Source organism: Barbus barbus, assembly GCF_936440315.1.
Source record: "Barbus barbus genome assembly, chromosome: 7".
In the NCBI taxonomy this organism is placed as follows: Eukaryota; Metazoa; Chordata; class Actinopteri; order Cypriniformes; family Cyprinidae; genus Barbus; species Barbus barbus.
Window position 1 is genome coordinate 21082731 of NC_136735.1, and position 12872 is coordinate 21095602.

Sequence of the window (12872 nt, forward strand, 5' to 3'; positions counted from 1 at the left end):
GTCATCAACCCATATGATTATAAAAACGTTCTCAGTTTCTGTAACCTTTGTGTAAACACAATGATCAGCTGGATTTTGAACAAACTTGAATTCACATAAATACTCGTGCAACATTCTATTCCAGTTCCTCCATGACTGTTTCAGTCCATACAGTGATTTTTCCAGTTTATACACCAGTTTTTCATTGCTTTGAGATTTTACCTCGTAACCTTCTGGCTGTTCAATATAAAAATTTCACATTCTATTGGTGCATGTAAATATGCTGTTTTCACATCTATCTGATGAACAATCCAATTTTCCTTTACCACTTTTTGAATTACCACTCTGATACTAGTCATACTGCCAGTTGGAGAAAAAGTCTCATCATAGTTCACACCTCTCTTGACTGTACCCTTTTGCAACATATCCTGCCTTGTATTTGTCTGCTCCATTACTATTCTTCTTGATTGCATAGACCCATTTACCCCCACTACAGGTAGGTTGGTCAGGGTAAAGGTCCTATTTTACTTTAATGACTGCAGCTCCTCGTCCATAGCATTAACTTAATCCATTCTTTTGCATTCACTGATGTTACAGCTTCTTTGTATGTTTGGGGTACATTGCATACAAGTCTGTAACAATAATCAATGTTAGTTACATAACCTTCAAAACCACAAACATAATCATCTAAATAACCTGGCCTTTTTCTCTCCCTGGTAGGATTTCTCCTCTGTTCAGGTTCATTTTCATTCTTTTGTGTTTGGTCATTACACACCACCGGTTCTATTACTGTGGCCTGTTCCTGAGTAGGCCTACTTGGAAGATCAAGCTAACATCAGGGCTTTCCCCAGATTCTTTAGGATTACTCCTGACCCCGAAATCATCATCATCATCAATTGGTATAATTTCCAACTCAGCACTCATTTTGGATAGAAACTGCACTAGTCTGTGTTTCTGTATTTTCTTGCTATTAGGATAGTAGATCATGTATGCTGGACTATTCTTATCATACCCTATGAAAATACCCTTCTCACACCTTGAGTCCAACTTTCCATTGTCATGCTTGTTTGCATCGCGGTGAGTGGTACTTTTACATTGATTGCGCCACTGTTTACGCTGGCATGTCCTTGCTCTGTGGCCTTCTGTACCACACCTGTAGGAGACAATGTCACTACTTCCAGCCCCACAATCTGCTGTACCGGCTAAAGCGAATTTCGTGCCAAGCTGCGTTCTTGCTTTCATTACATTGTCCTCAGATGCTGTTGCTCGCATATTTTCAAAGTCCTCATAACTTCTGAGCTTTGTTTTAAATTCAGCAAGTCATTTTATCCTCACTCTGAGTAACATGAATTGCAAAAGGTTTAAATGTCTCTGGAAGTCCTTTCAAAACCATTGCTATTAAAAGTCCGTCACTCAGATTCTCACCTGCATTTCTCAAAGCAGTGATTGCAGTCTCAGCTCTGATGACATATTCAGTAACACTCTCGCTGGGCGTCTTCTGCAGTGAAGTTAGCTCTGTGTACAAGCTAATAACCCTGGGCTTCCCCTTGCCAGCATAATATTCTCAGCGCCGCTCGTCCGTCATCTGCTGCTTCCCTCATGACCAGTGACAGGCTTTTGTCGTCCAGGAATTTAATCAACTCTGCATAAAAGAAGGCTCATTTAAAATAGTCTCTTTCAATCCCTGTAAATACAGGTGGCCCAAAAATGTTGTCTCCCACAACTCCGATTTGTCTCCGTTGAAAACTAGTCTCGACCAGCAGCTTGTTGTTACTGCTTTTCTTGGCCTTCTACTCATTTTTTCAGTATAGGTTTCATCTCACTCGACTTTCACCCAGTTTCTCAAGACACAAATAATGGTACGTTATCTGGGCCCATAACCTGTTAGCAGAGCACGTTAATAACACCCAAAATACATTTTGCTTTTCTCATTCTCCAGTTCTTCTTCTTCTTCTTCTTTGGTGTTTATTGGCGGTTGGCAAACCAACTTGTAAGTGCATTACCGCCACCGACTGGACTGGAGTGTGGACAGGAAGGATACATGCTTATAGGATTATAATAGGATTCATTCTCCAGTTGCTCTGACTGGCACACTTTTATTAAACAAAAACAGGCACGTGCATTCATTCAGTCACTGATTAAGTCACATGACACACTCTGTGGTTGCCTGTCCCAGGACAAAACAAAAACAAGACTGTGAAAACAAATACAAATGAGAGCATAATACACACATTAACAGTAGTACTAAAGAATCATTTTTAGAATTTTAAGTACAAAATTAGTGCACGAAAATTGAGCACTTTAAGTATATTATGGAAGTGCTTTTTTCAGCTGGGAAAGGGCAATATCTCATTTTCTGTTACTGTTGTGGAATTGAGAGAGAGAGCGAGACAGATCATACAGCGAATCTATTTAATTTTCGTTTACTTTTTAACGCACTTCTTCTCATAATTACGAATTTCCGAACTCTTAAGCAGGGACTTCCCAGGAGAGAGTGAACACAAATCAGCTTTCAGTTTTTGCGCGCAGCTCTTTCTATCTTCCTCAACAAGGTATGCAACGGGTTAAGGAGCGGGGCTTCAGAGTCCTCCTCTCTTGTTCGCCACGATGAACAAATGAACTCTTGGGGAATGAAATTTAAATTCCATAAAGGAGAAAAAGTTCTCTGTTTTGAACCTGACCCATCCAAGGCCAAGGTGCTCTACGATGCAAAGGTAAATATACAATAAGAACGTGATGCTACACATTTGTCCTTTAACGCGTTGTTTGGTGTGTTACAGACAGTACAGGTTGCTTTCACGCATATATGTATATTCATTTCTTTTCACATTTCTTCAAATACTATTTTTCGGCGCGGTCGTTAAACTGGGGGGTTGCTTTTACAGTTCATAAGGATCATCCATATAATTAACTTTAAAAACGTACACGTATTAAACCGATCATATTGTGCGTTGTGTGTATTTTCATTAAAAACCCGTTGCGTTATTCAGTTAAGAAACAGGAAAAGTTACAGCGTGTTAGCGCGCTGAAGTTGCTAGCGCTGCATCCGCTCTGTCCGAGGCCTCTCCATCCTCTTCAACATGCCCACATCAAGAAAAAGATTTACACTAAATGGATCACAGGGGACATGCAACACCGTGAATACTATAAGTGCGTAAATATATTGCGTGCTGTGTAAATGTATGTGATTAAATTTACAGTAAACCCATAACGAAAAAACCCTCTGCGCTTAACTCACTCAGATTAAGTTTCGCTTCAAATTGTGCGTACTTAAAACGCTTAGAAGAGAATGACATCAATAAATTTACTGTATCAGAGTTACATTAGTAAACCTAAAATAAAATTACGTGCACAAAAATAAACCTAGCTAACTTAGCTACAGTTGTGACGTCGTCATTATGCGCCGCACAGTCAGTCTTCTGCACTCTGCAGTTCCAAGCTGGGGGAAGGGTAGAGGATGAATCCTTGCTAGCCGGTTAATGTAAGATGTTTTTTTGTAATCCACACATTCTTTCGTGGGGAGTCTTGAATTTGTGTTCATTTGCATTTTGCATTGCAGGTTGTTGACATCGCAACAATAAAAGATGAGAAGGGGAAAAGGGTCCCGAAGTATCTGATTCATTTCAATGGTTGGAACAGAAGGTAAGAGGAGGCCGCATTGTAGAGTTATAATGTTATTATGTAATTGTTTGACATTTTAACTGTACAGTGATTTTATTCTTTTTAAGTAGCATAGGGCAAATAAAGTAAAACTTCTAAACAAAGCCATGCCCAATTCGTTTACTTGAGTGTTGTCACTGCTGAGAATTCGTACTGAAACGTTGTTTTGCTGTTTTTCAGTTGGGATCGCTGGGCTGCAGAGGATCATGTGCTCAGAGATTCAGAAAATAATCGCAAATTACAACGTAAACTGGCACGCAAAGCTTTGGCTCGCATGTGAGTCTCAATAACTCGTTGCTTGTTCGCATTGTTCAGTCGTGTAAGATGTTTTAGTCGGCTAATGGTAATTCAAATATACTTGATTGACTTGTTCATGAATAATAACAACAAAAATCTGGTATCATGGATAGTGCATAGGAGATCTTTAAAGACCCCATATGAAAAATAAATGCATGAAATGTTATTTTTTTAGTTGGTTTTAGCACATTTACACAGCACATTTTAGCACATTTACTAGATTTAATGAGTTAGTAAATTTACAAAAAAAATAAATTCTCTCATCATTGACTACCCTTATGTCGATCCAAATTCATGAGACTTTTGTTCATCTTAAGAACACAGACAATTTTTCACATAGATATTTTCAGTATTTGCAAAGTCAGTGCATCCAAAAATTTCAAAAGACTTGTAAAAGCAATCCTTATGAATCAAGGGTTAGCGTCTTTTAAAAGCACCTTTGTTTTCAGAAGTTTTCCAGGTTCAAAATCTACGTTCTCTCTTGTGGTTAAATAGATCCAGGCAAAGTCAAATACTCAAAATCAAATACTTCCTGGAACAAAAATGTCTCTCTCCTCACAAAATTATTGGCTGTATCAGTATGAAAAAAGGAAAGTATTTGTTGGCTTTTTGTGTAAATTGACATTTACCTACAAGTTCATTATATTGTGACTACTGGAGGCCAATTAGATGCTGCAAAATCAGTATATTTTACAGGGCTTAAAGTTCTCTGGCACTGTCCCACTCTGGCGTGCAGCGTTTGGCTGAGAAAAAAGAAAACAAATCCTGCATTTAAAAAAAACTTATCATTTTTGAGTCCATGAGTTCGCCTACCAATGGTATGAGAAGAGCACAGCTTTCACTCTCGACCAAACTAACATTACTAGCCAATCAGAATTTTTTTCTCTTATAAACACGAGACACGCATAATAGTATCCAGTAGCAGAGTCGCAGCCCTGATGAATGGAGAAGCGTGACACATTAAAAAAGCTGCGAGGCGCAACGGTCAAAGATGTCCATCTAGCGCATATTTACATAGAAAAGCTAATTAAAAAGCAGCAGAGCTTTGTAAACCGCTCAGATTATTCATGTCATCTCCATAAGAACGATATGATTGCCAGAACAAATTTACTGGGAATTTTTGAAAAGGTCCTGTTCACACATGATCTTTTAATGGTAACTTACCAGTAATTTACCAGTAAAGACTTTGTGTGAAAGGGGCTAAACTTTTCCTCTGCATATGCTGTGAATTTGAATTGCTTAACGTTCATCTGGGAAAACAATGTGCATTATCTCACTAGATTTGTAACGTAAATCATTTATAAACCTTTGCCAACACAGGAGAATACATCAACCTATGTCTAAATATGCCATGTATTGTACATCGCGATTTCAAAATAAAAATTTCTGCATGAGGCCAAATATAAAAAATTTAATGGATTTAAACATGGTCATGCTGTAAAGTGAAACGTCACCAGGCCATTGGCGCCCTCTGCAGGTTTCTGTTATACATAATGTACCTAAATTGGTTATGTTTATATTATGTATAGGCATATTACATTATGTATTTTAACTGTGTTGTTCAATAAAACCATGTATTTACTTGGTTTTGATATTTAATTTGAGCCAATTATTATTGCCTTATCATTAGTTTGTATAAATAGTCATACTAAAGCCTGGTTTTCACTTAGATCTATTTGTGTTAATAAAAATATCAGATTACTGACTTCCGGTTATGTCGCCTGCAGAGTAGACGCGTGTGCGACCTGCTCCCTTCAACTTTTCATTTACATATTTTCTAACCTCACCATTTTAGATCTTCTTGGGCAGCTTCTGTTTTTTTAATAGTCTTAGTACCATAATCTCACACAGTATGTCAAAGGGAAAGGGTAGACGGGTGGATAAAGATCGAGAAGCCACTTCGTCATCTGGCACTAGCGTTATGCTAGCTGAAATTAGCGCCTTGAACGAGGAGCTCAGAGCCTCTCTAGCCGCAGACTTTAAAGCTTCGTTTGAGAGCCTGGATACCAAGCTAGGCAACATTCACTCCACGGTCGCAGCTCATGATCAGCATATCGGATCCCTTGAGTCCGGGCTCACGGAGGTGGACCAGCGTCTCGAGCATCTAGGATTCGGTCGCATAACATCTGTTAATGGCAACGCGGTCATTTCGCAATACTTTTTTATCGGCATAATATATCACCAAAGTTTTGCGCAAATCTGTAATGGAAACGCGCCTACACTTGATAACGGTGAGAAAGTGTTGTTGCTATCTGCTTCTGAAGCCAACAATTTTGTTCGAAGTTTAGAAGCACAATAGTTTACATTGAAGCTTTGGTCCGCGGCCAGTGACTTGAGTATCTTAATGGCTTTAAAGGTGCCATAGAATGCATTGATACAGTATTTTAAATTGTTCTCTGATATCTACACAGAAGGTATGTGGCTTAGGTAAGGGCAAAAAATCTCCAGAAACGATTTTACATGTCCATTTACAACCCTAGGATTTCTCCCTAGAATGAAACGGTCTGTTATTGGCTTATTTGGAAGGGTCATGAATAATAATGAGCTCTGCTCTGATTGGCTGTTTCACAGTGCTGCTCAATGTTGAGCCCTGCTCTGATTGGCTGTTTCACAGTACGGCTCATCAGCAAGAAGGAAGCACAGGGAGGAAAATATATATTTAAATACTTTCTCTAGCAGTTATATCGTCGGGTAATTATACTGTATATAAAACGCGGGCATCAGGGAGCCGTTATTAATATGCGAGGCATTGAAACTGCTTTTGAACGATCCATCGATCGCGTTATAGTTTCCCTTTCAAGAGACGCGATCACACAAACTATGTTTACATTATGGAGCAACAGTACTTACCACACATTTCACAAGATGAGATGCTTGTCAGTGGTGCTCAGGATCTGTAAGTCATTCGCCATCATCCTCATCTCTCCTTACTGAGAGTGAAATCTTATGTACTGTAACAGGCTACCGCTAGCAAGGAGCTAACCATGTCCCTTTAGTGGCTCGCGTTATTTGCTTTCTGTGCCTTTCTGAATACAGACACCAACCCATCCCTGCACTTCACACCCCCTGCACGGCCTGGAACATAAAATTTATTTTGTTATTTTCGCTGTTGTCCGCGCTTGTTTATTTACAATACCTGCAGAGCTTCTGATGGTTCGGCCGGCTTAGAACAAGGGCGGGTTTATGCAAATGTTGGGGGCGTAGTGATCCCGACTGTTGCGTCACAGTCGGTGTTATGTTCTGATTCGCCTGTTTTTCAGTGGTCTTTTTTAATCACGAGATTTACATATGAAGGAGGAAACTATGGTGTTTGAGGCTCACTGTATGTCATTTCCATGTACAGAACTGTTATTATTTAAATATGCCAGGGTAAAGACAGTTTTTCATTCTATGGAACCTTTAAGTTAAGAATTGTAGTTAAAATTGGTCTGGTCAGTGTTCTTTTTTTATTTAATTATTTTTTTTCTCCCTTCTCCTTTGGCTCATGCTAGTTAATTAACTAAGTTTTTGTATTGCTGTTTAACACATCTGCCACTTAAAAGGGCTACTGTCGGTGTATAATGCTACCTATCGTAGTTATTTAACTTCGATTTATTTATTTTTCTGAACGATGTCCTTTTGATATAGCATTTATTTCGACTATGGAGCCCACTATATCTGCAGACTATTTGAATTTCATATAGAGTTTTTTCATATGTATAAGCTCCTTATACTTGTGATCTGTTTAATACGCTTAACACTTGTGTATTTTTAGCCTTTTATTTATCTATTTATTTATTTTCTCGTCAAATGTTCATTCAGCTGTATATGGTTGTTATAAATATAACTGAAGTTGTGTGGCAAAATGTGGGGAGGGCTTGTAGTTGGGAAGTCCGCTGGTTAAAGTGTTGTCTGATGTGGACCATTTTATCCGCATCTGATAGGGTTTTGGGGTGGAGTTATGTTTTATTTTTTTTCTTCTTTCATACTACCTACACTTACTCAGAGGGTGTAAGTATGTATCTCTCTCATTCATTCTATGTGCTACAAGCAAAGAATATTTGTCTCTGAAGAGGGGTTATATTACACTCACAACAGGGTTTTATGCCTTCAGTGATAAGTGTTACACCAGTTAGTGGTTCACTTAGGTTCGCCAGCTGGAATGTCAAAGGGCTCAATTCACCGGTAAAACGTATTGAAATTCTTAACCATTTGAAGCATTTAAACACCAAAATAGCTTTTATTCAAGAAACTCACCTTACGATTGCAGACCACTTAAAGATCAAAAGGGACTGGGTAGGTCAGCTTTACCACTCTTCCTTTTCTAGTAAGTCACGGGGTGTGGCTATTCTTATACATAGGTCAGTCCCACATTCTGTGTCCAAGGTCATTTCTGATCCAAATGGACGCTGTATTATTATCACAGGCCATATTAATAGGGTTTGTCTAGTGTGATGCAACAAGTGATGCAATTGAAGCTCTTCACAAATCTCGTTATAACTATTATTAATTTGGGGACAAACCAGGTAAATTGCTCGCACATCAACTACGTCAATCTTCCGTCCTGAGTCATATTACTCAAATTTGTACATCTTCCTGTCCTACAATCAATCCTATTACCATTAATGATCAGTTTAGGGATTTCTATAGCTATTTGTATACCTCTGAAAATTCTACTGAAGAATCTCATCTTGAAAGTTTTTTTTAATTCTCTAGACACTCCTATTATCTAAACTTAATGAACCCCTTACTTTAGACGAAATCAAAACTTCATTGAGCTTGCTGTAGAATGGAAAGCGTCCAGGCCCAGACGGGTTCCCCGCAGAATTCTATAAGACATTCTCAGATAAACTATCCCCTCTTTTATTAAAAATAGGCATTCTTTCCATAACGTCAGATGTCTCTTGAATATTCTTTACTCTACTCCCCATAAAAAGATCCCAGAGTTAGTTATCTCTATGGACGCTGGGTTCGATAGAGCGTTCGATAGTTGAGTGGGATTTCTTACATTTACATTTATGCATTTAGCAAACGCTTTTATCCAAAGCGACTTACATTGCATTCAAGTTACAGTTTTTACATTTTTATCAGCTCTTGCTTTCCCTGGGAATCGAACTCATGACCTTGGCGTTGCTAGCGCCATGCTCTACTATTTGAGCTACAAGAAAGCTCTGTAAGCTTCTTGTTTTATACTTTAAAGAGATTCGGAATTGGTGACTCTTTTGTGTCCCTATATGCAGACGACCTTTTGCTGTTTGTTTCTGACCCGGCCAATTCTATTCCCCTGGTGCTTACCTTACTGTCAGAATTTGGTCAAATTTCTGGCTGTAAGCTTAATTTGACTAAAAGTGAACTAATGCCCGTTAATAACGCTGCCTCCGAAGTTTCTCTATCTTCTATGCCTTTTAACCCTCTGATGGTTTTAATTTCTGTCCCCCATTGTTTTTTTGACCCCAGACAATAACATTTAATTTTGTAACAAGATAATAGGTTTTTTTTTTACAAATGTAATTTTACTCTTTGTTAATGTTTTTACTCAACATTTGTGCAGGATTTATGATATCTTTTAAATTTCTATAAATAAATAAATATTTATTTAAATAGGCTTTTTACAAAAAAACAGCATTTGATGTAAAATTCACTTTATAAAAGGCCCAGATTTCTAACTTTCATTCATGGGGATAACATGGATCATTTTAAATTATTTAATGTAACATTTATACCCATTTTTTGGAAAATGCAGTTTTAAAATAAAAAAAATCACTAACCACTAGATGGCTATAGAGCTCCACTATATGCTATTTGCTATTTGAGAGACCTGAAAGATATATTTTCACAAGTTGGATTCATATCTAAATATTATAAAATCACAATATACAAAAAATCACAAAATATTTTTTGTCAAAGTTTAGTATTTTTTTGTACTGAAAACCCCCCAGTTTTTCAATGTTACATTATGATTAGAATCAAACCTGAACAAAATGTTACAAAGAGAAATGTTGGAGTCTTAAGATTTTATCATTTATTTCAATTATCTATTTTTAATATAATTCTACAATTTTAATCAACATTTCAGTTACTAACTGCAACAGAACAGAAATGAACAGTTATATTACATATGAACACAGGAACTGAACCGCAATAACAAGTGAGCAAATAAAGCAGTAAAAAGATAAAATTTAGTAAAAGAAATCAGTAAATGGGGAAAAAATCAAACAACGAGGAACAATAAGTGTGTGTGTGAGAGAGTGTGTGAGTACACATTGTCGGTGTCAGTGTCACCACTTTATATTTGTGTTGGTTCTGCATTTTGGATGATTTTATTTGACAAATTATAGCCTTACAAATGTGTGTGTGAGTGTGCACATTTTCAATGTGTCAGTGTCACCAATTTATTTTTGTGGTGGTACTGCATTTTGGATGATTTTATTTTACAAATGATAAGAGAACAGTTTTTATAGTCTCAAAAATGTGTTCCTCTATATGTGTGTGTGTGTGTTGTGAGCAATATAATTTAGCATTGTGGATGTTTTTTGCATTGGTAGAAGTGTGCCACTTTATTTGTGCCATTTCTGTCGATGTGTTCTGCGTTGTTTCTGATTTTGATGATGAATTTTGTCTATTTTGATTGCGGGGTCTCCAGAGACCCCGAAAACCACGAGTGTCACAAATTTTGTCATGCTAACATAAAAACAGATATCATTCCAATTTTTTTTTTTTTTTTTGTAGATCTAGAAAGTGTTGAGAGCCGTAGAAGGTTTCATACCATTTGGACAAAGGGAACATTTTTAAAAAATTGAGCAAAAGTCATTTGGGGTCAAAAAGACCCTGCAAACCATCAGAGGGTTCTTTACATAGTTTCAAATATCTAGGCGTGACAGTTTTTCGCAGATCTATTTCATCATAATTTTTTACCGTTGCTCAGCCGTCTCACAAAGGATTTCCACCGTTGGTCTCTTCTCCCTTTGTCCTTAGTAGGGAGAATTAACTGTGTGAAGATGAACGTGCTACCTAAATTCTTATATCTTTTTCAATGTATCCATATCTTTATCCCAAAGTCCTTTTTTGTTACACTAGATGGCTCTATTTCTCAATTCATATGGAATGGTAAGACTCCAAAGATTCGAAAAAGTATTTTGCAAAAACCAAGGCATTTGGGTGGTCTTGCCCTCCCTAACTTTGTTTTATTATTTGGCAGCGAACATGTGGTCCTTGCTACATTAATTCAAATAAATTGGACAGCCCCCCCCAGCATGCTTAAACATTGAGAATGCTTCTTGCAAATCCTCTACATTGAACGCTCTTTTATGCTTTCCAATCACACTCGCTCCTTTGACATATTCGGATAACATAATAGCAAGGTTATTATAGTTTTGAATTTTTAAATTAGTTTTATTTTAATATAGTTTTCGAATTTGCTATAAAATTCAGTTTAGTTTATTAGTTTCATTCTTATTTTTGTTAGTTGTAGTTTAGTTTTTATTTTGTGAACACATTTTTATTTAGTTTTTATAAAGTTTAGTTTCAGTTTTAATTAAAGTTTAGCAGAATCAACAGATCACTTCCAGAGCGAAGGCCAAAGAAAGACTTGGGCATAATTAGTAAGGCAAATATTTAGTGACATAAAATTAATGCATGTTGAGATTGATTAGATGGTAAAAGTATACAAATATACACCAAAGGAAGCAATCAGGCCTTTTTACTAAATAAATCTACACAAGTTGCGCTTAATGTCATATCGAATGGTGTGTTGAATTATTTCATATGAAAATAAATGTAGCTTAATTTGGTTATATTAGATGTCTTTTTTTCTTATTTAACATAATCATGATATTGTAACTATCGTATCTCGCTAACTTTTCCGTGAACAGCCGCGTAAAAATCATAACTGGGTCTAATGAAATTCAATAATAACGGCAATCATATTGCTCAGTAAAGTGCGGTTCGGCTCGCGGTCTTTGTCAAACGGTTCTGGTTTGGTACAGAAATAAATTAGTGCTACTGTCGGATAACAGGTCGGATGTTCTGTAAAGTACTGCTGGCCCATGTTTACCAAACATGACCCGTGGAGAGCTTTAAACCGCTTTGGGTCTCTCCGTCAGATAACCCCATGCATGTGATACGCCATTTACAGGTCTTTCCCTAAACAGTCACACAGCTCATAGGCTATATTTTTCCGCCAAGGGGTGAGAACGTAATAATTACGAAAACGATTTATTTTTGTTAATTATTTTATTTCAGTTAGTTTTTCATTAACTGTTGTTAGTTTCATTTTGTTTTAGTTTTTCAAATATTTTGTCATTTTTATTTTATTTCAGTTCACGAAATAGTTTTTTCATCAATCGTTTTCGTCTTAGTTTTAGTTTTCGTTTAGGAAAATAACCTTGCATAATAGTGAAAAATAGTCTCAAAATTTGGGTTCAGGTTCTACGTAATTTTGGCTTTCAAGTTATGCCCCTGTCTTCCCTGATACATTTTAATCCGTTGTTTCTACCTTCTACCCTGGATGGTGCTTATGCTCACTGGAGGAATCAAGGTGTCCACTCTGTAGCTGATCTTTACATTGAAGGCGCATTTGTCTCATTTGAACAGCTAAATGTTATGTATACCATTCCGAGAAGCCACTTTTTTAGATTTCTACAAATACGCAACTTTGTTTGTAAAATTTTTGCAAATTTCCCCCAATGCCCCAACTCCGTCTGCAATTGATACCATCCTAAGCAGGGCTTACAAAATTTCAAAATTCCTGGTAGCCCTTCAGGCAGGTACTCTTCAGATTTTGGTAGCCCGAAAATTGATTTAACTAGCCCAATTAAAAAAAGACCATAAATGTCAATCAAAAACATTTTCAATACACATATCAATGAATATCAAGGAAAGAGTTTTATTTTACTATTTACAGGGTATCTGCAGAGTTTTTTAGAATCAATTTAAGGCAATTTATGACTGAGCTGCAC

General features: G+C 37.0%; 1 protein-coding gene across 3 annotated transcripts in view; it reads left to right on the forward strand.

Annotated features, from left to right (window-relative positions):
* The first annotated feature begins 2444 nt into the window (after nt 1-2444).
* Nucleotides 2445-12872, forward strand: part of LOC306872831 (MSL complex subunit 3-like) — a 135056-nt gene continuing 124628 nt past the window's right edge. Inside the window, exons 1-3 of one of the 3 annotated variants that reach the window (XM_079421698.1) lie at nt 2445-2693; nt 3539-3621; nt 3820-3915. In XM_079421698.1, coding sequence (XP_079277824.1) covers nt 2595-2693; nt 3539-3621; nt 3820-3915 — 278 coding nt within the window. In that variant the 5' untranslated portion in view covers nt 2445-2594. Of the gene's footprint in view, nt 2694-3386; nt 3461-3538; nt 3622-3819; nt 3916-12872 lie in introns of those variants that run through there. The other 2 variants (XM_079421699.1, XM_079421700.1) reach the window with 2 other exon arrangements.